Genomic DNA, 24832 nt, shown 5'->3' with positions numbered 1-24832 from the left:
GTGCGTTAAAAATGTGCTTATTGCCAGCTATTTCTTGTGCAAGAAGAGATTAGTCGGGCAGACAGACAGACAGACGGACAATAGTAATAATAATAATAATAATAATAATAATAATAATAATAATAATAATAATAACAATAACAATAATAATAACACCTACATGCTTCTTTTTCCTCTCTTTTTTCTCTCTCTTATCTCTCGTGCGTACAGTCTTTCTTCCACACAACCCCAAAACTATATTAAATTAGTTTCCCGTAAAACGTTTGGTAAAATGAGGGAGGAGCAGATGGCAACAGTGGTGACTAATATAAATAGTATTGGTAATGCCAGGTTGACACTTACGACGGTACGATGTACGACCATAGTTAGACCATAGTTAGACGCGTGAGACCTGAGGTCTCACGCGTCTAACCACTAGTCGTACCAAGGTCTAAACAAAGGTCTCGCCAAAATTGGTACGACGTCGTAGGTCGTAACAGTTCGCACCAAGTTTTCTAAAATTTTAGAAAACTTGGTGCGACCCCATGCGATGACAAGACGTCTCGCCATGTCGTAACATGAGGTCGTACTAGTCTCACGCGTCGTACCACAGGTCTCGCGCATCTTGGCAAAAGTCCAACTAGTCTTACTAATTTTGAATTTGGTTAGACTCGTGCGACTTTTACCAAGACGCATGAGACCTTTTGCCAAGACACGCGAGATCTGTGGTACGACGCGTGAGACCTGTGATACGACGCGTGAGACCTGTGGTACGACGCGTGAGAGTTGTGGTAAGCCTCTGGAATCCTCCCGGTGAAGCTCCGCCAGCAGATTGTCATAGTCGCCGAATACTTCTCTTCTTAAAAGTCACTGCCGTCCCCACACGTCTAGGACATCTGGGAGGCACTTGAGGAGGGGGTTCACCATCACGCCAACAATTGCAAGCATGAGGCCAGCCTGGTAGTTGTTGTAGTCGTCCATCTTCTTCGGAGGTCAGGAGGAATGTAATTTGCAAATTGTAGGGCCCTTCCTTTTATACAGGAGCATGACACACCTCCGACCCCTCCGAGTTCTCTGAAACATTCCAACCAACTCGGTGAGGTCTTACTAGTCGTATCATGGTCTATCCATGGTCTAACCATGGTCTCACCAATGCGTACGACGTCTAACGCAGGTCTTACCAATGTCCTACCAGTCTTACCAGTCTAACCAATATCGTACCATCAAAGTCTCACTCGTCTTACCACAAGTCTTACCAAATCGTACTAAGGTCGTACCAAGGTCTTACCATCGTACCAAAATTCATGCCACTTCTCGGGCTCCAACGGTTTTTCGCACCAAAATCGCATCAATTCCGTGCGACATGATACCGTACCATGGTCGTAAGTCGTAACGTCGTAAATGTCAACCTTGCTTAAAGGAAAGCAAATACTGATTAATTCCTGCTTGGCAACTCACCCCCCTGTGGAACCCGAGGAGGAGGAGGAGGAGGAGGAGGAGGAGGAGGAGGAGGAGGAGGAGGAGGAGGAGGAGGAGGAGGAGGAAAGAAAATGGAAAGCTGAGTTAGAAATAGAATAAGAAAAAAATAGGTAACACACACACACACACACACACACACACACACACACACACACGTAACTATGTCCAGCTTTCCAGAGAGAGAGAGAGAGAGAGAGAGAGAGAGAGAGAGAGAGAGAGAGAGAGAGAGAGAGAGAGAGAGAGAGAGAGACATGCATAGTACTATAGCATGAAGTGGAAGGAAAGGGTTGTGAGGAGGAGGGGTGGATGTCCCTGTGAGAGGCTGGCTGGGTGGAGAGGGTAGGAGAGGGTGGAGGGGTGGAGGGGGCATCACACCAGTCACTATCACCACCAGCATCACCATTGCCATCATCACCACTTCGCTAACAACAATACCCATAACAATAACCATAATAATAATAATGATAATAATAATAATAATAATAATAATAATGACAGTAGTAGTAATAGTAGTAGTAATAGTAATAATATAATCGCAGTAGTAGTAACATCACCGTCACCGCCGCCGCCGCCACCACGGGGGCGGCGGCTGGCGGGGCGGCGTGCGGCCCTGCAGTAACGTCTCACCACACCACTATGTACACAACACCATAAGAACACACGACGGTGATTCCCACAGACAGTCACCACCCGCCACCCCGCCGCGCCCCGAGCCTGCCGCCGAGTCTTGGGGGGAAAGAGGAGAGAAAAAGACGATGGGGAGGGATAAAGAGTGGCGGTGGAGGTGGGCAGGCGTTCGGGGGATGGGCGGGAGAGAGAGCACGAGTGGCGGGAACTGTCTGGCTAACACTCCCCCAGAAATACTGGAGGAGACGAAGTAGGAGGAGGCTGCGGAAGGGTTTAAGGATGCGAGGGTTGCAGGAATCGCGTCCTTCTTGCCGCCCTTAACTCCTTTTAGACGAAAACTCCCTGAGGATGTCCCTGGCCATGGTGATGTTGTTGTGCGTGATGACCAGCGCCCGTATCACTTCCTCCTGCGTGAACCCCTCGTGCGTCAGCGTGGCCAGGTAGTCCATGTGGAGATTCTCGTAGGCCGTGTGTGCGTCATCGTTCTCGCCGCCCTCCGACGCGTTCATGCTAGAGACAGGAGGGTACAGGAGAGCATAGAGGGAGGGAACAGGGAGGAAAGAGAGAGAGAAGGATAGGAGAGCATGGAGGGAGGGAAGAAACAGGGAGGAAAGAGAGAGAGAAGGATAGGAGAGTATGAAGGGAGGGAAGGAACAGAGAGAGAGAGAGAGAGAGAGAGAGAGAGAGAGAGAGAGAGAGAGAGAGAGAGAGAGAGAGAGAGAGAGAGAGAGAGAGAGAGAGAGAGAGAGAGAGAGAGAGAGAGAGAGAGAGAGAATAGTAAACGAAAAATAGTTGAGGATATAGGAAAAGGAGAGTGCGCAGAGAGGAAACCATTAGGAAAAGAGAGCGAGAATAAGAGAAAATGATAAAAGGTGTAAGGAAGAAGAAATAGAATAGGGAGAGAGAAAGGAACCAGACGTAAGAAAAGTATTGGGAAAGGAGAAGGAAAGGAAAGGGTGAAGAAAACAGTATGAAGTGATGGTGTGTGGTGGTGGGAGAAGGGATGGGGTGTTATGAAAGGCATGGAAGGAAAGGGAATGGAGAGAGGATAGAAGGGGAAGGAAGAAGAGGGAAGATGAGGAAGACAGTGAAAGAAAGGGAGGAGAAAAAACGAAAAATTTATAAGGAAGGCAAGAGAATGGAGAGAGGAATAAAGGGGAAGGAAGAAGGAGGAAGGACGAGGATAGACAGTGAAACAAAGGGAGGGGAAAAAAACGAAAAATTTATAAGGAAGGCATGGGAATGGAGAGGGGAAGGAAGAGGAAGGCAGAAGAAGGAAGGACGAGGATAGACAGTGAGAGAAAAGAAGAGAAAAAAAAATTCATGATCAGTTGTTTTCTTTCTCTCTTTCTTTTATCTTTTTTCATTATTTTCTTTCAATAACAACCTCAACAAATTATCATAAAGTCACATAACCAACTAAGTAACTGACTAGCTTAGCCTAACCTAACCTAACCTAACCTAACCTAACTTAACCTGACATAACCTAACCTAACCTAATCTAACGCAACTCAACCTAATTCAACCTAACCAAACCTAATTCAAACTAACCTCGCCTAACTCTTCTATTACTGCTATCACCACATCTTTTCATTTCTTTCCTCTCTTGTTTCTAATTTCTTCTTCTTCTCCTTATCCACCTCCTCCTCCTCCTCTATCTCCACCTCCTCAAACTCTCATTATTTTTTCTGCCTCTCTTTTTTTTTTTTTTTATTACCTTCATTTTGGGACATGCACCTTAGCATAACATTTTCCTGCTCTTATTGTCGCCCTTGCCCAGCGCCACTCTCACATAAAACAGAAACATAAAATACCACAAAAACATCACGCTAACATCTGCTACTCTTCATCACTTCACCCTAGCTGCATCTTCACGCCTCCTCCCGCTCCTCCTCCCGCTCCTTTCTCCCCCACACCTTACCTTCTGTCGGCCGAGAGGGACCTGGTCATGTTAGCGAGCGTTGGGGCTGTCGGGACGGGAAAGTTCGGGAGATCAGAATCGGTAGCTGATTTCTTCGCCGTCGTATTGCACGCTGGGGAGAAAAAGAGAGAGAGAGACCGTCAGGAAGGGACATGAAAGAGGAGCACAGAGGAACACAAGGGAGAGAGTAGACAGTAACACAAGCGGTACTGTCTGAGTGACTATACATGTTACTGCTACAGATTCTACGAGTTTGAGGTAGAAAGAGAGCAGCAAAGGAGAAACAGTCGTAGAAGTGTTGAAAGAGAAACATTTCACTCTTCATAGTAGTGGAGAAAATAAAAGAAAATAGAAAAAAAATGCAGGTTGAAAGAGGACCATTCCACTCTTCATAGAACTAGAAAAAAAAATAAGTGAAAATAGAAAAAAAAAAATATGCAGGATTGAAGAACTATAGTTATAATTTTTTTTTTTTTAGGTAAACCGGACAAGGACAAGAAAAATGTACCTAGAAAAGAAAAGAAGAAGAAAAAAAGGTCCATTGAAGACAAGTCTTATGAAACCTCCCTTTCGAAAGAGTTCAAGTCATAGGAAGGAGGAAATACAGAAACAGATTAGGAGGAGGAGGAGGAGGAGGAGGAGGAGGAGGAGGAGGAGGAGGAGGAGGAGGAGGAGGAGAGAGAGGGAGGGTGAGGAGTGTCAGTTATGCAGGAAAACTATGAGGGAGAGAGGAATACAAAGGAAGAATTAATAGCAGCTGACTTGTTTGCAGAGGCTGTTTGTGAGGAGGGAGGGAGGGAGGGAGGGAGGGAGGCAGGAAAACTAGGAGGGAGAGGAAGTTGGAGGAAGAGAGAATAGAGCTGACTTGTTTGCAGAGGAAAGATGGCAGAGGGAGGGAGGAGGAGGTTAGGGTGCCGGAAGTTGGAGGAAAGAGACACAGAGTAGAAGAGTGAGAGGAAAGATGGCAGACAAGAGGAGGAGGTTAGAACACAAGAAGAGAGAGAGAGAGAGAGATAGTGGGGGGGCTCACCTGGGGGGTCTGCGGGGGGCGGCAGCGTGGTGTTCTCGTAGGGCGGCTCCTCGTGGATGTCCTCCAGCTCCCCCGCGTGGCTGGTGCCGCTCGGCCGCCGGTCCACGTCGCCGCTGGAGGTGGAGGTGGAGCACGAGGACGAGGAGGAGGTGGAGGAGGTGATGGAGGAGGGCGAGGAAGGGGAGGGGGTGGTGGAGGGCGTGGGGGGCATGAGGGAAGCCTGGGGGGGCAGGATGGTGCGTGGCCGCGGCGTGACGGGCATGGTGGTGGTGGCGGTGGTGGTGGTGGTGGTGGTGGTGGTCGTGGTGGTGGTGGTGGGGGCCTCCGGGGTGTCCTCCTGAGGCATGATGGGAGTGTAGGTGATGACCGTGACGGGCGAGGACACGGCCACGGGCGGGGACGGCGCCGTGGTGGTGGGCGGCCCTCCCAGGGGCGAGCCGGGCTGCTGCTGCTGCTGTTGCTGCTGCTGGTGCTGGAGCCTGGCGGAGGGGTTGGGGCTGGCAGGGAGCGTCACGGGAACGAAGGACGGTGACGAGGAGCCGCTGCCCAGGTACTGTGAGGGGAAGGGCGGCGCTGACGGGGTGGGCGTGGTGGCGGGGGTGGGGGCGGGCGCCGGCGTTGGAGTGGTGGCCGGGGTGGAGGTGGGGGAGGAGGAGGAGGAGGAGGAGAGGGAAGGGTTGGATCCCGAGGTGCGCATCAACTTGCTGATCCGAGGCACAATATGCGGCACGAAGCCCGGCCGCGCCCGTATTGGAGAGGAGGAGCCGCCCTTCCGCCCCGCGTCCTTGCCGGTGCCTGGGGAGGGACGGGCGGTGAGGGGCGTGGCGGTGGTGGCGGTGGTGAGTGGGTGAGTGGTGTGTGAGTGGAGGACAGGAAGTGAGAGTTAACCCCTTCAGTACCATGACGCGTTTTCATATTCATTCTGGTTACTATTTTGGTGATTTTATGCACCTTCAGAAACTTCTGTTGGCTTTAGAAGAGTAAAGATTCCGGCCATTAATGTTTTGATCTCCAAAGACTCTCCCTGATGCAAATAACATCATCTGATCACAGCCAAAAATCAAGGTAAAAATGTGTCCCAGTATTGATGTGGTTAATGGTAAGTGAGTAAGTAAGTGAGTGAGTGAGTGAGTGAGTGAGTGAGTAAGTGCAGTAAGTGCGTGACTGACTGACTGACTGACTGACTGGCTAAACAAGTGAGAGAGTAAGAATGAATGAGTCAAATCGTAAATGAAAGATTGAGCGAAAGAATAAATGAAGAGTGAGTGAGTGAGTGATAGAACAAGTTACCGGACACACACACACACACACACACACACACAGAGAGAGAGAGAGAGAGAGAGAGAGAGAGAGAGAGAGAGAGAGAGAGAGAGAGAGAGAGAGAGAGAGAGAGAGAGTGTGTGTGTTTGTGTGTAGCAGCGGCAACAAAGAGAGAGGAGTGAGCAGCGACACCACCAAGGCAGTGAGGGTGACGAGGACCCACCTGACGAAGTGGTCTCAATGGACAGGTTGTTGGGGTCGAGGGTGACGATGGTGACGGTGCGAGGCGGCGTGGTGGGCGTGGTGATGATGGTGGGCGTCGAGGTGGCGGTACGGGGTGGCGCTAAGGGCATGTCCTCATCCTCCTCCGCCTCACCTACCTCTAACCTGCAATACAGACACGCGCTTGGTGTTAGAAAGTCATCTCCCACTCATCTCCCACTCATCTCTAGTTATAATTAAGTTCTTCGTCATCAGCTTGGGTCAGAAATTCACCTCCTCCCATTAACAAAAAAAAAAAAAAAAAAAAAAAGAGGGATCTGGAATGGGAGAAGAGACAAAGAGACAAAGGCCAGTCTTCAGAAACGACTACTTTCAAGGGCCACTGAGATGATTTTCGGGGTTTTCAAGAGTGTTTCTCCAGTTTAAAATGTAGAAATCTTGTCACTCTACCCCTAAAACCATAAAAACAGCTTAAAATTCGTGTATATTTAAATAAAGCCTTTTGAAATAGTGGAGGTGAGGCACGCAAGTGTTTGAGAATGCGAGCTAAAATAAAGAAGAAAAGGGAGAAGAGGAGGAGGAGCTGGAATGATGAGTGAAAGGAAGAAGAGGAATGTCACGCGGAGCAGCAAAGATCAAGATTACTATGTGTTGACCGACAAGAACAGTGATGGTTATGGCAAGACACGAGCGTTGAATGAATAAAGAAATACAAATAAATGAATAAATGAGTCCAGGCTAACAAAATTATAACCGAGGCTAGAAATAGGAAGGAATAGTGAAAAGGTAATGATTTTCCTGTAATATAACGACACGAAATGAGTATCTAACCACATGAACGAATGAATAGATAAATAAGTTAATGAATAGATAAGATATATGAATAAATAAAGGTCAACAGAACTATAGTCACACCAAATAAGCAAATAGATACTTACACAAAACAAAGTAGATATATGAGAGAAAAAAACGATGAAAAAAAAAAATTAGCAGATTATGACAAAAATATACAAGAAGAAGAAGAAGAAGAAAAAAAAGCAGGTACTATATCCACATCAAATAAACAAATAGATACATAAACAAATCGAAGTAGATAAATGATATGAGAGAAAAACAAAACGATGGAAAAAAAAAAAAAAATCAACAGCTTACGACAAAAATGACAGGAAAAATAGAAAATGATACAAAAAAATGAAGACAAACAAGAACCACGTATATCCACACCCAGTAAACAAATAAATACATAAACAAAACAAACTAGAAAAATAACATGAAAAAAAAAAAATGAAAAAGAAGATAAAATTAATAGCTTACGATAAAAATTACAAGAAAAAATTGAAAAAAAAAAAAAACTATATTCACATCAAGTAAACAAATAAACACATAAACAAAGACAAAATAGATAAACAATATGAGGAAAAAAAAGAAAAAAAACAAATCACGACAAAAAAAATACAAATGAAATTGAAAAAAAATTGAAAAAATGAAAAAAACAAACATAATAAATACATACATAAACAAACAAATAAATAAACAAAAGCAGATAAACAAGATGGATAACAAAAGAAAAAAGAAAATCAACAGGTTACATAAATTACAATAAGGTGAGGTGCATTCAATCAATTCACCTGGCCAGACTCTCACCTGTTTGCCGGGGCGGGGTGGAGGGGGCTGGGGCGGGCTGGCCTTCCTGGGGGGTACAGGGGGCGGGGGAATGACGTCATCTCTCCGACACACCCTGGGGGACGCGCCGGGGGACATTAGGGGACTTCTTGAACCCTGGGAAGAGAAAAGGACCAGGTGAGAGAGAGAGAGAGAGAGAGAGAGAGAGAGAGAGAGAGAGAGAGAGAATTTGCAATGAGTATTTATTTCAGTTTTGATCATCAGTTTCTTTTTTTCTATCTATCTATCTTCTTTTTCTTCTTCTTCTTCTTCTTCTTCTTCTTCTTCTTCTTCCTCTTCTTCTTCTTCCTTTTCTTCTTTCTAATCTACTTTTTATGTGGTAAAGAAAAAAGCAAGAGAGGAGGAGGAGGAGGAGGAGGAGGAGGAGGAGGAGGAGGAGGAGGAGGAGGAGGAGGAGGAGGAGGACGAGGAGGAGGAGGAGGAGGAGGAGGAGGAGGAGGAGGAGGAGGAGGAGGAGGAGGAGGAGGAGGAGGAGGAGGAGGAGGAGGAGGAGGAGGAGGAGGAGGAGGAGGAGGAGGAGGAGGAGGAGGAGGAAAAACACACACACACACACACACACACACACACACACACACACACACACACACACACAGAAGCTAGAGTCAGTGGTGTACATACATGTGTTCCTGTGTGTGTGTGTGTGTGTGTGTGTGTGTGTGTGTGTGTGTGTGTGTGTGTGTGTGTGTGTGGTGTGCTTCAAGGTACACATGCAGATTGGCTTCTTAGTGCACATGCATAGCGTACATGACTGCATATCATTCCATGTGTGTGTGTGTGTGTGTGTGTGTGTGTGTGTGTGTGTGTGTGTGTGTGTGTGTGTGTGTGTGTGTGTGTGTGTGTGTGAGAGAGAGAGAGAGAGAGAGAGAGAGAGAGAGAGAGAGAGAGAGAGAGAGAGAGAGAGAGTATGAAGATGGTACAGAGAAAAAAAATTGTATAGATAGATAGATAGATAGACAGACCGACCGACAGACAGACAAACAGACAGATAGGATGGTAGAAACACAACAGTGACGAGGCGAACAGTAGAGGGGTGCCACTCACCTCAGCAAGGAGACGCGGGGCCAGCAGAGGATGCAGGAAGGAAGATGGAAAGGAAGGAAGGGAGGGAGGGAAGGACTCCCTGCACCTCCCTTCCTCTTCACCGATCCTTTACCTTCACTCACAACAAACAAACAAACAAACAAACAACCAGTAACGCACCTTGAGTCAGGCGGGGAGGGTGAGAACGGCGCCAGCAATCCAGATCACCAGCCTGTGCCACGCCCGCCTGGAGGGTGTGCGAGGCGTGCCAGGCTGAAGACACACTCAGCCTTACCTCTGTGTCGCAGTGTTTACGTGGCTCCCTGCACTCCTCGGCTGTTCCTCGGAGCGTCGCGGCCACGCCCTCGTCCTGCTCCTCGTCGAGAAGGCTGGACCTCGCGCCTGGAATCGGCTCGGGGGAAGGGCTTGAGACATCGTAAATAGTGTCAGAGGCGTTGTCACTGGCGGCTGCGTCATGGGTGGCGGGACAGGAGGGACAAGGCACGTCATAGATGGACTGAGGAGTGCCATGGGGCTGATCATAGATGGCCTCAGGTGCCGCGCGGGGCACGTCATAGATGGCCTCAGGTGCCCCGCTGGGAACGTCATAGAAGGCCTCAGGTTCGCCACGGGGCACTTGATACAGGGACTCCACCTCACCATCTCCAGGCGCTGTGACGTTACCAGTAGCACCAACTTCTCTTCCTCCTCTTCTTCCTCCTCCTTCTCCTCTGGCAGGCACGGGCTCGATGGTACCTCTGCCGCCCCGCACCGCACCGCCCCGTGTGCGTGACTCACACTCGTCTGCCCGTCATTGCGATTACAGGTTTCAACCTCTCTCCGGAACTCTTTATCATGGAAAACTCTCCGTTTGACCACCGACGGCTGCGGCTCCCGGTCTGTGGCCCGGGGCAGGCCGCTGTTGTCCCACGAGTCGCCATTAGAGTCCGGTAAATTGACACTGGAAGTGGTCGAGCTGGTACTGCCGCTGTGCGTCTGGTTCAGGAAGAGACTGTCGTGCCTTTCTGGCGGCGTGGGCGGAGGGCTCACCGAGGAGTCCACGGGAATAACGTATTCATAATTTCTAGTGAGTTGAGGCGCCTCTCTTGCCGTGAACTGGATCCCATCGGACGAGTGCCGCAGTCGCGAATGTTGAATAGCGACTTTTGGCGGCTTCGAGTAGAGTGGGATGCGCCGCGGCTCATCGGGGTCAAGGTAAAGCCCAGGCTGCACCCACACATATCCGTCCTCCGAAGCGCGTTTATTCTTGGACTGCTTGTGAGCAGCCACGCACCTCAAGGCGCCGCAGGTACAGGCCAGCGAGTCACTCCTTGCCAGGCCTTCGTCTAGAGAAGAGGAGCGCAGGGAGTCAGACAAGGGTCGCTCGGTGTCCTTGGAGCGCATGACATCCCACCAAGAGGGGCAGTCCACGTTGTGTTTCGCGCCGCGCACTCTCAGCATGGGCGAAGACGGCGTCTTGACGAAGGGTCGGTGAGGCGGGGCGTGGATCAGTTCCTCCGAGGTTGATCTGGCGGGCAAGGGAGGGACGCTGGCGGCGATGGACTGGAGCAACAGCTTGTTGGGGCGACGCGGTATGGGTGGGGCCTCGTCCTCAGGACTCGGCAGAAGGGCCTGGGCGGCCTTGTTTGGCGGCGGAAGGGCTGGGGGCTCGGTTACCTTCTGGAGATTCTTGTTATTTTTCTTTCTGTTAGGGAGCGGTGGCGGAGAATTACCACCTAACTCATTCCCATCAGACTGAGCTTCGCGCGGTGACCGAGCTCTGGCCTTGCCGGTGCGCTCTATGGGCAGGGCGGGGATGGGAGACGGCGGCGGCTCACTGGGCTCGTCTTTGCTTCCAAAATCGGGAGGTTTCTTCTCCTGGCTGACCGAAGCCTGTAAGCATGCACATGCACCCAGAAAACTCAATACATGCACCAGTACTGTACTAGCCCCTACGTGCCACCTGACGGACCCCTGAGATCATGCCTGCGATAGGTGGTGGTGGTGGTGGCGGCGGCGGCGGTGGTGGTGGTGGTGGTGGGGGCGGTGAAGCCTGGGTCGAATGAAGTTTCCTTTGAAAAGTGTGTATCTTTAACTAGCAGGGATTGCGTTCCCCACACGAGCGTTTGAAAAAGATGACTACCAGGTGCTTCCACCACCATCGCCGTCGTCGGGACTAAAGGTGGCCACCCTGGCACACACCCTGGCCACACAACGCCGCAGCAACATGTGACAGTTACATTGACAAGAGGCGCTGCGGACAGGGAGAGTGGCGGGTGGCCGACTAGCACCGCTACCTAGCACCACTACTGAACCCAGCACGGTGGCGGGCGAAAGGCGGGGCTGCGCGTGTTCCTCGTCCTTACTGACGCAAGTAGTGCCGAGCACCGGGAAGGCGGGGAAGGTGTGGAGTCGCCGCGAAACACGGGGAGCAGCGCAGCACAGGTACCGGCGTGGCTGCGCCCTCACCCAGCCAACGAAACGACAAATGAAAACCAACTTAATTGAAGTAGGATTAAAACTGACCGATATCATCAATATTGTTATTATTATCATTATTACTATTACTATCACTATTATTACCATTATCATTGTTATTATTATCATTGTTGTTATTATTATTATTATTATTATTATCATCATTACTATCATTATTATTATTTTCATTATCATTATTATTATTATTATTATTATTATTATCATAATTTTCATTATTATCATTATCATGATTAACGATATTACATATACAATTATCATTATCATTGTTTTATATTAGTAGAACTACAACAGCTTTAGTGACCGGAACGACCTCTGTATGATGATGATAATGACGATGATGACGATGGATGATGACTGATGATGACGATGAGGGTGGGTGTGTCGTTCCGGCTTGTCTATCTCCTGGTGGGTGCCGTGGCCCGGCGTCTGGGTTGGGCGGTGAGTACTTTGCGGCGCGGAGACAGAGTGACAGCCAGGATGTGATGGATCAAGGTGGCCGGGTGTTCGTCTCTTGGTGCTTTCTGAATCAACACTTCCCTTGGCCTTTGGAGCAGGGTGCGGCGAGTGACACAGTGGGCGAGACAGAGACAGACCGGGTATCAGGGACTGTGAGATGTTATTTTAAAGGATTTTAAGCGATTTTTAGCGAATTTGTCTAATGCTGGTATATCTTAGTTATTCATGGAGGCAAACCGTTATGAGCGAAATATTGAGTCCTTATCAGAGCTATTAATCACAAACAAGGTAGTACAGCGATTCCAGCATATCTGTGATAACACGGGGCCACTGAAGATAGACGGTTCGTGTAGCGTCACTATTCAAATCGCAGAGCTACTTTTCTTCCAGTTAGCGGCCCGGTTCTGATTTAGCCAAGTATTCTGAAACGCTTTTCTCTCTCACCATGACTGTTTTCAAAGCCCATATAGAAGATTAGCCGAGTTCCCAAAAGTGTTTCTCGTGTTAATCTGTCACTGGAACCATAGAACACTTAGAAACCAATGTAACTGGAGTATTCGTGATGTTGTGGAGGTGCGGCGCAGTGTTTCAAAATACAGTGTTCATAATCATTAGCGCAGCTCCACCTCTCCCCGCGCCTCGCCGCTGGGTACACACTAACACACTACCCCGTGGGACTCAGGGCGGCTGTGGGAGGGTAGGTGTCATGACCGTTGCGACACCCACCCACACTGCCGCGCTGACCTGAAAATTAACTAACACCATCACCACTATTACTACTACTACTACTACTACAACTGGTCATATCATACCCATAACCTTTCCCTGGTGTGCTGAAGTGCTTGACGTTCCCTCTGCACTGCTCTACTGCCGCGTCATGAGTTGCCACCATGCACATGCCTACACATTCCCTACGTCCAGCACACGCACTACAGACACCACAGCTACTCCATTGCATTACAGATATGAGCATAACAGCATTCTAGGACATTAATAAACACATAACTATAGAGAGGGTTAGTTATTACTTAAGACAAACACATAACTATAGAGAGGGTTAGTTATTACTTAAGACATACTGGAAGCAGGGACAAGGGTGATATGCAGGGCTGTTTGTAGGTAGAAGCTGCAATGATAAGTACGGAAAGCTTCGCAATTGTAAAGGTGTTGTACCGCGGAGCACGATGGCAACGTCAAGGCGACAGGAGTAAAAGGAATATTGCAATTGAAAGGCGAGATCACGAAAAAAATATAATATATATATATATATATATATATATATATATATATATATATATATATATATATATATATATATATATATATATATATGTAAAGTTGCTACGCGGAGCAGTACTAGATGTGCATAGGCCGTTATAACAAGATACATTCAGGCAGAACATTAAGTATCTTTTGCGTCACAAATCTGAAACAATGCGTTGGAAGGCTGAAGCGTCGCGGAAAATTTATCGCGCATGGAAAGCTATACTCGAAGCATCGCGAAATGTGTAATATCGTGTGATCTTCCAGCGTATAAAGAAATATTACTGATTAATCGTAATAAGTACGAAGATTTTGATAATGTTAATTTAAATGCATGTCGGGAGCAAACTGTTGAGTGAAGGGCGCGCGTGAGTAGCCACGGGGAGGGAGAGTTGCAGTTGTGATGAGTGAGGGGTCCAGGCGCCGCGGAAAAGTGACACCCATGGACAGAGAGAAGCTGCGATGAGAGCAATGCGCCGCGCTGCCTGGCTTCCGCTGGCACGATGCACAATGGAGCAAGCAGGGCAGCCGCTCAAACACACACACACACACACACACACACACACACACACACACACACACACACACACACACACGTTTATCATAATTTTGTTAAACTGTAGAACCGAATTAAGTAAATGGCCAATAAAAGTGACATTAGAAAATAAAACTGATTAGAAATTTGAATAAATGAAAAAAAAATCATCCAAATCCATGAAATTGGTGCAAAAATAAAATGAAACAAAATAAATAAGAAAAATCACAAAAAAAATAATAATAACAATAATAATAATAATAATAATAATAATAATAATAATAATAATAATAATAATAATAATAATAATACATTAACATCATCAAGGTATTTATGCAAATCAAACATCAATAACAATTATTGATATTTTATTGCACAAAAAATAGAGGGGGTAGTAATTAATATGGAGGAGGTCGACACAAACTTTTCTTTTTCATTATTATCATTTTCTTCCTTCTTCAGCTGCTTGAGACACTGCCCGCCTGCCCGCCACACACACACACACACACACACACACACACAGTTCTTACAAAAATTACATACACACTTTTAAAAATGTTTCTTGATTCATCTTCATCATTCTTTTCTTCACCTTCTGTTTCCTTCCCTTCCCTTTCCTCCCTTCCTCCCAGAGTACGTGTTTGGAAACCGTTTGAGAGCATGAGGATGACTGATTGACTGGGAGGCATTAGATGGACTGGGGAGAGCGAGGGAGAAGGGAAGGGTGAGAGGAGAGAGAGGAGAGAAGGGAAGGGAGTAAAATGGTGTTGGTACTTGCTGGAGGTAGGAATGGGTTAAGTTAGATAAGGTGAGGTGAGGTGAAGTTAAGTACGGTCAGCCTATCTAAGGTTTGGTTAGGTAATGTTAAGTTAGGTTAGCTGAGGTACAGTAAAAAAAAAGTCAGGAGAGATTCGGAAAGGTTTAACCACTTCAGTACCGAGACGCATTTTTACCTTATTTTTTGGGGGTATGATTAGACGATTTTATTTGCATTAGGGAGGGTCTAGAGAGGTCAAAAGGTTAATGGCCAAAGTCTTCACTATTTCAATCACCATATATGGCTCTGAATCTGCATAAAATCACTAAATAGTAAGTAGAATGAATATGAAAACGCGTCATGGTATTGAAAGGGATAAGGTGAAAAAGATGGTTAAGATAGGTTAGGTTAGGTAAGGTCAGGCTATTTATGGTTTGGTTAGGTAATGTTACGTTAGTTAAGGTATGGTAAAGGAGTCAGGAGAGATTCGGAAAGGTTTAAGGTGAAAAAGATGATGTTAGGTCATGATTAAGCTGAGTGGGGTAAGATAAGGTAATGTAAAGTACGAAGGGTCTTACAATTCATAGTTCTCTCTCTCTCTCTCTCTCTCTCTCTCTCTGATGTCAATAATGTAATGAGATGCAACTTTAATTTTTCCTTTATCATAAGAAGTAATTAAGTTAATCAATATCACAGCTTAGAAACTCTCTCTCTCTCTCTCTCTCTCTCTCTCTCTCTCTCAAGGTACATTCCATCAAACATCAATACAAACCAATCACATTTTATTCTTTTCAAGGTTGTATATGATCAATGTGATCAAGACTTTATATATATATATATATTCATATATATTCATAATATATATAGAAGCAATATAAATAATCCTAGAGGCAAGAAATAGAGTACACAATATCAAGACTGTACATCAAAAGGAAAAAACAAAAAAAACAAAACACAAACAAAAACAATGATCTTATTTTCCTTTCTTGGCTTGAAGGAAAAAAAATAATAAAACTAGGAAAATGACAAGAAAAAAAGGACGTACTTGAAACTATTCCACCGCCACCATAACTAATTTCCGCCCCCTCCCCCTCCCCCCACCCCCAAAAAATAATAAAATATAAAAAAAACTTCTCTACATGACCGCCACCATCGCTACATCCGCCTAACGCTGCTCGTACAAACACAACAACAAAAACATACAAGACAATATTAATTCACCTGCGTCACTGCCACCATCGCTCGTGGCTTGACGCAAAGACAACAAACAAAACTACGCCCTCCCCCGCTCCTCGCCACTACTACCACTGTCCCCGCCACACACAGGCGACCAAGGCCCCGCAAGGCGACTGGCTAACACGAGCGACAGTAAGATCTATAGTTCATCTACCTCTTTTGCCTAACGCGACAGACGAAGACAGCAAAACATAGAGGGCGCGCACCCCACTCTCTCTACAACGCCATCTATGAGCCAACCCACGAATCACGAGTCCCAGCAGCCCTCTGGAATGTTGCACTGAGAAGATCCCCGCCACCGTTCAGCCACTACTGCACACACACACACACACACACACACACACATAGCCACAGACAGCGCTGCACTCCACTAAGCTATTTGTCGTGTAGCACTCTAATGAAGCTGCATAAAACTCGTTAATGAGGAAGGTGACAGCACACTTCCCTAAGGCACTCCAGCTATAATTCCAGGCTGTCTCACTCACTCCCCAGCCACTCCCTATGTCCTCCAGTCCCGCCCTTCCCTCCCTCCCTTCCTCACACTCACCACCTCCACTTCAATATTCCCTCCCTCCCTCCCTCCCAATCACTCTTACACCCAAACCTTCCAGTTTTACTCTATTTCATATCCCACACTCCTCCCTTCCTCCATCTTTCATAGCTTCAAAAATACGGCCATTCACCTCATCACCTCACCACTCCCTCCTTTCTCACCTTCACATACAAGACATTAACTATTAGACATACGCTGCCATCTATTAGCTATTAAGGAACTATATTTTCTTTGTTATTTCTGCTTGACCCCTTACATTTTATTATCCCGTCCTGCCTCTTTGTAATAGTCGTTTTTGTTTTTCTCGATATTTCTAGTTATTTTCGAGTTTACTTATCGTTCTTTTAGCTCCAAAAGAGTCACTATGAACATCGACACGGTATCAATACAGGTTTTAATGGTGACAGTGCGCAATTGTTTACTGGAGTACGTATATTTCTACGTGAAGTTTAGACAGGGAGCGAAAGAACTGAAATGTGCGCGCCTCTTCCCTGAGACTGAAATGTTGAGATGCCACGGGGATAAGTGAGAATAACTTGATGACACACACACACACACACACACACACACACACAAAAGGAAGGCAGCAAAGTGTGACCAAAACGATGTAATTAAGTAGCCCATTCTTGCCACGATGTTGAGTAGTTATTCATTACCGCAGGAGAGTTATAAAGGTGAGTTATGGTGGTATAGAGCTCTGGCAGGGTTTGAGTTCCGCGAGAATGGCTACGTTGTGTATATTCCCTACCACCCACTCTAATAGTTATGTGTTACGCTTCTACTGTGTGAAAAGCTGCTGTGAATTTGTTCTCTCCACCTTCCCTCCCTACAAGTGACCCAAGCCGAGTACCGTTAAGCCACCCACAGTAAATCAATCAAAAATATACTAAGTCAAGCTAATAAGTCGCTCAAAGTAAGTAGGTAAGTAAGTAACTAACCACAGGAACAGAGGATGACAAGAGTGAGGAAGAAAAATGTCAAAAAGTTGCTCAAAATTATAAATAATAACAGAGAAGAGGACACCGGTGAAAATTATACAAACCACCACTATTGCCTGACCACGGTGCCTTGCTTCGTCTGTACATCTACCCCTCCCAGTACAATGACGTGTTTCCAGCAATTACTCAACTTTCCGCATTTCAAGCATGTATATATTCCTCTAATTAACCCCTACAGTACTACGACGTGTTTCCATATTCATTCTGGTTACTATTTGGTGATTTTATACAGCTTCAGAAACTTATGTGAGGGATTAGAATAGTGAAGATTGTGGTCATTAATCTTCTGACCTCCATAGACCCTTCCTAATGTCAATAAAATGGTCTAATCGTACACAAATCTCAAGGTAAAAATGTGTCCCAGTACTGAAGGAGTTGAGACACAGTAAAAACATTTCCCTGTCATTCTTATACCAGCCTTGAGTTCTGACCCCTGTGCCTGCCCTCTTTAACCAGTTGTTCACTCTTCACGCTTCACCCTGCCTGTCTGCGGTGCTAAAGACACACTTTCTCTCACCGCCACCTCCCTGAACACTGAACTGAAACTACCAAACACGGAACACTCACTCGTTCGCTCGTAGGAATAAGAACTGCTAAACTTTTGATAGTATGATAAACACGCAAACTGCCTCTCACCACCACCTACCCAAACACTGAAGCTATTATACACGGGACATTCACTCGCTCACTCGCTCGTGGAAACAAAAACATGAGAATTGTGTCTATATATATGATTACACGTGTCTGCTAAACTTCTGAAACTGTATGGTCAAACTAGCCTCACTGGAATAAATAAAGACTGCAGTGAAAAGACAAACTCTATACGAAAAGCGATAAAAATGTTTAAATAAATGATCACGTGTCTACTTAACTTCTGAAATTGTATGATCCAGTTAGCTTCACTAGAATAAATAAAGACTGTAGCGAGAAAACATACTCCATACGGAAAGCGATCAGAACTTTTTTGTGGGGAATAACTTAAGTAAACAATATAAGCGTTCACTGTGTGACAGTTAAACTCCTGGATGACAGTTTTGATGACATGTTACCACCCTCAGTGCAATAAAATGTAGATTGCAGAGAGAGAGAGAGAGAGAGAGAGAGAGAGAGAGAGAGAGAGAGAGAGAGAGAGAGAGAGAGAGAGAGAGAGAGAAACTAAGTATCCAGTTATTTCGGGAGCTGAATAGATGAAATTTAAAAGGAAAAATGAAGTGATTGAATTAATGGATAAAATAATGAATAAACTTAATAACACAACTGATGCACGAATCAATGACACAAAAAATACACAAATAAATCTTCAGCACATCATGAAAATTTCCCAGGATTAGGTATAGACACGATTTGCAAGTATAAACAAGAAAACCAATGCAGATACAAATGCGTCGCGTCTATACAGTACTACACCCAGCAGAAGAATGCCACGCCAGCCCAGCATGTGTGGTGGTACTAACAGTGCTTTAATTAGGTTAAGTGTACCGTGAATAATTAGTACAGTGGTGCAGGTAAGCTCACTTCACCTGCGCTCCTGTTACACACACACACACACACACACACACACACTAACGCTAACCACACGATTTATGAGAAACTTGCTAAATTCTTTTTTTTTTCCTTCCTATTTTTGTGTATTCATGTTCTTTTTTTATGCAAGAGGGGAAGCTGTAAAAAAAAAAAAAAAAAAAAAAAAAAAAATGCCCACTTGTTACAAACCCCATTGATAATTTCTTTCGTACACTCATGACCTTCTCCATCATAATGTTGTCTACAGTCACACGTCATGGAAACTCACTGGACACTAACGTCTAGTAGCGACAGAGGTGAGAAGGAAATCTTTATCGCTAGTTGTTAGTTAAAAAAAAATAAAAATAAAAAAAAAAAATAATAATAATAATAATAATAATAAATAAAAATAGATAATGATAAAAAAAAAAATCTAAAAGAGTAATAGTTTTTCCGTAGATCTCTCAGTAAGCTAATGCAATAGTCTAAAACTCATCACGTTTCCAAGGATAGTACCTCACTAATTACAGTACTCTTTCCAAGACGGTATCTTTGGTGGGCACGTGTATAATACTAACGCGACCCTCCTAGCATTGAGTCGAGTACTGCCCTCCTGCACTCACTTCCTACAGCCTTGAGTCTCTTCAATGGCACATTCACACAAACTGGGAGTGGAGAAGAGATGTAATGCGGAGAGTTTATTCCCAGCTATTGTGCAGGGAGGGAGAAAGCCAAGAGTCAGGAATAAACTCGCTTTTCTCTTAACCTCCACTAAACTTTCCCTTCAATCACACATCCACTGGTATGTTCGTAATTTCCTGATAAAAACATGGTAAATAGGTTCTTAGCACATTGAGGCTTTAAAACAAAGGGAAACTCAAGAAAAGTGTGCGAGTCTGGGTGTTTCACTACCTACACGTGTATGTTGGCTTGAACCTTGCGTGGCGTGGCCTATCTTTAGAGTTCGATCCCACGCCACTCCAGTTCTCTTTACTTATACCGTTCGTGTGTGTCTACTGCCTCTCGTGACTCGTGGCTTCTGGTTAACTGCCCGTGTTTCAAAGTTACTGTAAAGACACTAACATAACATACTTGATGCAAAATTGACACTTCCAGTAAGCCTCGTGCGTGATATGTGGTGTCGTGATGCTTGTACTGCTTTGTGTGTTTTGAAGCAACCAACGTGAGCACTTCACCCAACCACAAGGGAAATAGTTCTAAATCTTATTACCAAACTTTTTTTTTTCCTTCAACACTTTAATAACACTTAATTTCCTTATTTTTCCTTTTGTCAAACCTCTTCAGCAAAACATTTTCTTCACTAAACTCTTTCCAATTTTTTCACGTATATGTCAGCAAAACATCACCAAACACATTATTTCTGAGTCCCATTCAAGAACATTTGGTCACTAATAAGACAAAGAGACTCATTTCCTATTTTCACTCATCACTACTGCAGTCATTGTAAGGACAGACCTGAGGCACTGGTGGGGTGTTCTCCCTCACAAGAATATGGGAGAAGGAGAGCAGTAACTCAGAGCTGCTTCCGGTACTGTTTGGTGGAGACAGTCAGAAGGCAGGCTCTTCCTAACACAAATAGAGGGATGGAAGAGGAGTAGTAGGAGGGGGAGCTATTTCCAGCCCCTTCCAGCAGTACTTTCTTGCAGGGTCTGTTGCCTTGCTTGCTGTTTCCTCTCTGCCCCAAAAACTAAGAGACTCAAAATCTTACACACACTGGAATAACACTCTCTTCCTCTTTCCTACATACACACACTGTTCCACTATTACATAAATGTTTCATTATGTTCATCTAAATCTGAGCCAAACAGAGAAAACAGGAGAGTTTTACAGTGCATTCTTGACATCAAAGGGCATGATAACTTGTCAGCCTAAACTCTTAGTGAGGGACTGCCTGAGTTTCTCTTTACGTTGTTGGCGATGACATGACATGACGCCACTTCCTAAGGTCCGGACACACTACAAAACAGCACAACACAGAAACACCACACTGGTAGTCATGTTTCAGTAAAAGCATTGATTCAAAGTGAACAGAGTGCTGGGGAGTGAACCAGTAGGAGTGGGAGTCCAAACACTGTTGCTCTTTGCTCCACACACAGTATGAAATGTCTACAATAGCAATATCGACCAGCAGAGATGACCATGATCCATTGCAGCCTCTAACACAACATAACACTGATTTTCTACCACATGACAAAACTTCATGGAGCTTCTTGAATATAAATGCCTCAGTCCCAAGCTAAAGCTGTGGGCTGTGTCTTATCTGTCCTTCGGGATGTGAGTGACCGCCAACACGCACACACACACACCTCTATTACTGATCATCTGGGGGACCACAAAGGCCACTCACCCTCAAAACTCACTGGCTTGTCCACAGAGAATGAGGGGGTGAGGGAGGGACAGAGTGAAATATTACTGATCAAGTGACACTCTGCACCGTGACAAGGTAGCTGGAAGGAGGGAGGGAAAGAGGGAGAGCAATTACTGACCCAATGACACTCTGCACCCCATAATGACAAGGTGGCTGGAAAGAGGTAGGGAGGCAAGGAGGGAAGGAGAGCCACTTGTCAGGATGGTGTGGTGGTACAATATAGTGGACATGAGCCTGCCTAGACTGCCGTGTGTTAGTTGTGGGGTGGAAGGCAGAGCTGCGGTGAGTAGGCTGCCTCTCAGCCCTTGACAAGTGAGTGTGAAGCAAGAGTGGACAGCCAACCATGCAGATTAGTGACTGAGCACACCCACACCCATGCTTGTTAGCGGGGCAGACCAGCCGGCCTTGCCCTCCACCATCACACCTGCGCTTCACTCCACGCCTCATCTTGGAGTTAGCTCAAAGGCACTGGTTTGTACAAAGGTTTCACATCTGTACAGACAATAACAAACACCAAGATCTTTTCTCTATCTTCACTTTTGAGTTGAACATCATCCATTTAAAAATTTGCCAGTTATTATTTCTAATGTAATGAGAATCTATCTTTTAGTTAGTCTGCCACTTCTGAGACTGACCAATTGGAGTATGTACATATGCAAGCTACTTTCCAGATGTTGCCAGTAAGTTTCAGAGTTAATCTTGTTTGTTATTGCTTTTGTTTTGTGACCAAGTGATAACCCTTCCACTACTAGGCATCTTCCTCTCATACCCACAGCTTTGAGACACTACTCCTGTGCTAAGCCCTTGCCAATATTTCTGCAGTGCAAAACACATAAACCTTGTATTTTCTTTTCTCCTCTTGTGCATTTCTATACAACAAATTTTCATGGTGCTAAGAGTTAATAAAAACAATAACTAAACACACACACTCACAACATAAAAGAAATCAATCATTTCACTTCCCATCTCAGCACGAATGAAATGAAGTTGTGTAGTTTTAATACTGGACACACACACACACACACACACACACACACACACACACACACACACACACACACACACACACCTTCATTAAGTTGACACAGCACATCTCCAGTCACTAACCTCACACTCACTTCACACCAGTAAGACCCATTTGTTACACCCCATCATCTCACTCTCTCTCTCTCTCAACACTCCTCACCTCCAATCCTCTGTCCCTACCCTCACTTGGTTAACATTCCCCCACTCCCTTGCCTTGCCTTGTTTTGCTTGGGCAGTGTGACCGCAAAGTTAATACAGGAGGATGTTCATGTGCTAACAATCCCACTTCAATGTGCATTTTCTTAGCCTAAAATTATGTTCTTGCAGAGTATCCTTGTACAGTTTATTTTGTTTTTTTTTTAATTTCAACCTTGCTTTATATACAGGAAGATATTCATGTCTAACAATCCCATTTTAACATGCATTTTGTTGGTCTAAAGTTATATTGTTGCAAATTATCTTTGTATAGTTGTTTTTCTAATCTTGGTTTCTATCCTGGTTTACATTCATCACTTTTTTACTTAATCAATGTCAGTTTTAACCACCACCCACAGACTAAACACAAGCGTCTCCAGTAGCTTGTCTTTCATCCTTACCTGACATTAAGCTAAGTAGTTAAGAGGTATAATTTAAGTAAACATAATCCAACACTCCCAAAGAGCTTACAACTGAATCCCTATTGTATCAGCACTCCTCTCATCTTCCCCTCTATGAGTCTTGCACTCCATCATCCCAGAGTACCGTTAAGTAGATAAAGATTAACGACATTTATGATCAACGCAGCATCACCTGACTTCATCCCATTTTGTGACTCCCTCTATGAACACTTATACGAGAAATTACACTAACACAGACTTAGGATTTACTACTAGATCACTATTTTGTTTTCACTCTATTCCCTCATTTGTGACTCTGTCTTCCTGATGCAGCTGCTCTAAGTCAATTTTGTGACTAAGGTATGTACTACTCTTCATTTGTGACTCCTTAGTTGCAATGTTAGGTTTGAGACTCGGGTAGCTTCACTCCACCATCCATAAATAATTGAAGTCTCAGATATGTACTACTCTGCATTTGTGACTCCTTGGTTGCAATGATAGGTTTGAGACACGTAACTTCACTCCACAATAGATAAAAAATTGAAGTCTTTAAAATTTGATAAAATGAATAGGTCACTAAATTTATGTCCACAATCTGATGAAGCCGACAGATAAATCCACTTGACTAATTTGATAACTCATATTAAAGTTTTACACGTCTGAACACTACAATATGTGCAGTCGCCAAAATGTTATGAAATGAATGAATAATACAACTAAATATAGGTTTTCACAGTTTGATAAGAGATAACTCAAGTCAGCTAAACTGACTCGTGCAAAAGTTTCATTTGACTGGGGAGAAAAAAATAATAAATAAAATAAAAAAAAAAAAAAAAAAATAAAAAAAGGAGGAAATTTACTCAGATAATGCTCCATTATGGTTGGATGTCAAATGTGCACCCACTTCAAACAACAACCTAAATTTACTATGCTTACCTTTCCTGTTCTACACACTAATAATACAACATAAACACATTCATTTCCTTTTCCCGCATTCACTTCCACTTCTCTCTTCACCCTATAAACCCTTCAAGTTCATTTCTTTACTCCAATTTCCACACTCTTTGCTGTTCTTCACTCTAGACTAGACCACCACATCTTTTTTGCCAGTCTTCTCTTTTTTTTTTTTTATTTTTTTTTTTTTTTTTCATCACAAAGATCCTTCATTTTCATCTTCTCTCTCATTCTTATTAGATGCTCTTTATCACTCTCTTTGCTTGTACACCACTTCATTCATTCATTTCACCAATATTCAGTCTGCCATTCAGTACTCCTCTTTACTCCTAACTGCCACACACTCACACTTCTATTCTCACTAACCACTGACACCTCTTCATATTTCCTCCTACCTTTTATTCTTTTATCCTGCAGTTTTCTCCTAGTCTCGTATTTCACTTCTTCTTTCAGTTTTACAAGGCTTACTTTTCATTCTCTCTGCTCCACACATCTTAATAACTTCTCTCTGCCTCTCTCTAAAATAAGTACCTACTCAGCAGTAAGCCCTTATTAATCTACTTTCCTTATAAATTCAAGAGCTGACCATCACTTAGTCTGTTTACGGAAGTTAAATATTTTGCTTATGTTTATGTACTGTCCTGTCTTTTCTTCATCCTCATTCAAAGCAAAACCCCCAAAGAGTAACAAAAGCAGAGGTAATGTATAACCACATTTACACTTTTTTCGTCAGCAAATTTTAGACACAACAATACCAAGCACACTGGTTTCCTTATAAATGTGATTGTAAGGCCAGAACAGGAAGGAAACACTGAGGAATGAGAGGAGGGAGTAATGAGAGGCAGG

The 24832-nt window shown here is 44.7% G+C and overlaps 1 protein-coding gene across 1 annotated transcript in view; it reads right to left on the bottom strand.

Annotated features, from left to right (window-relative positions):
* Positions 1 to 1752: 1752 nt before the first annotated feature.
* The window catches only part of LOC123505195 (mucin-5AC-like), a 67440-nt gene continuing 44360 nt past the window's right edge, over positions 1753 to 24832 (bottom strand). The window contains exons 9-14 of the mRNA XM_045256361.1: positions 9516 to 11114; positions 8152 to 8297; positions 6520 to 6683; positions 5037 to 5831; positions 4007 to 4118; positions 1753 to 2595 (exon numbers count right to left, since the gene is read on the bottom strand). Of these exons, the coding sequence (XP_045112296.1) occupies positions 2403 to 2595; positions 4007 to 4118; positions 5037 to 5831; positions 6520 to 6683; positions 8152 to 8297; positions 9516 to 11114 (3009 nt within the window). The 3' untranslated portion in view covers positions 1753 to 2402. The remainder of the gene's footprint in view (positions 2596 to 4006; positions 4119 to 5036; positions 5832 to 6519; positions 6684 to 8151; positions 8298 to 9515; positions 11115 to 24832) is intronic.

The sequence above is a fragment of the Portunus trituberculatus genome, chromosome 17 (assembly GCF_017591435.1).
Source record: "Portunus trituberculatus isolate SZX2019 chromosome 17, ASM1759143v1, whole genome shotgun sequence".
Taxonomy (NCBI): Eukaryota; Metazoa; Arthropoda; class Malacostraca; order Decapoda; family Portunidae; genus Portunus; species Portunus trituberculatus.
Note: the sequence above shows the minus strand (reverse complement) of the source record. Positions and strands in the feature narration are given on the sequence as shown.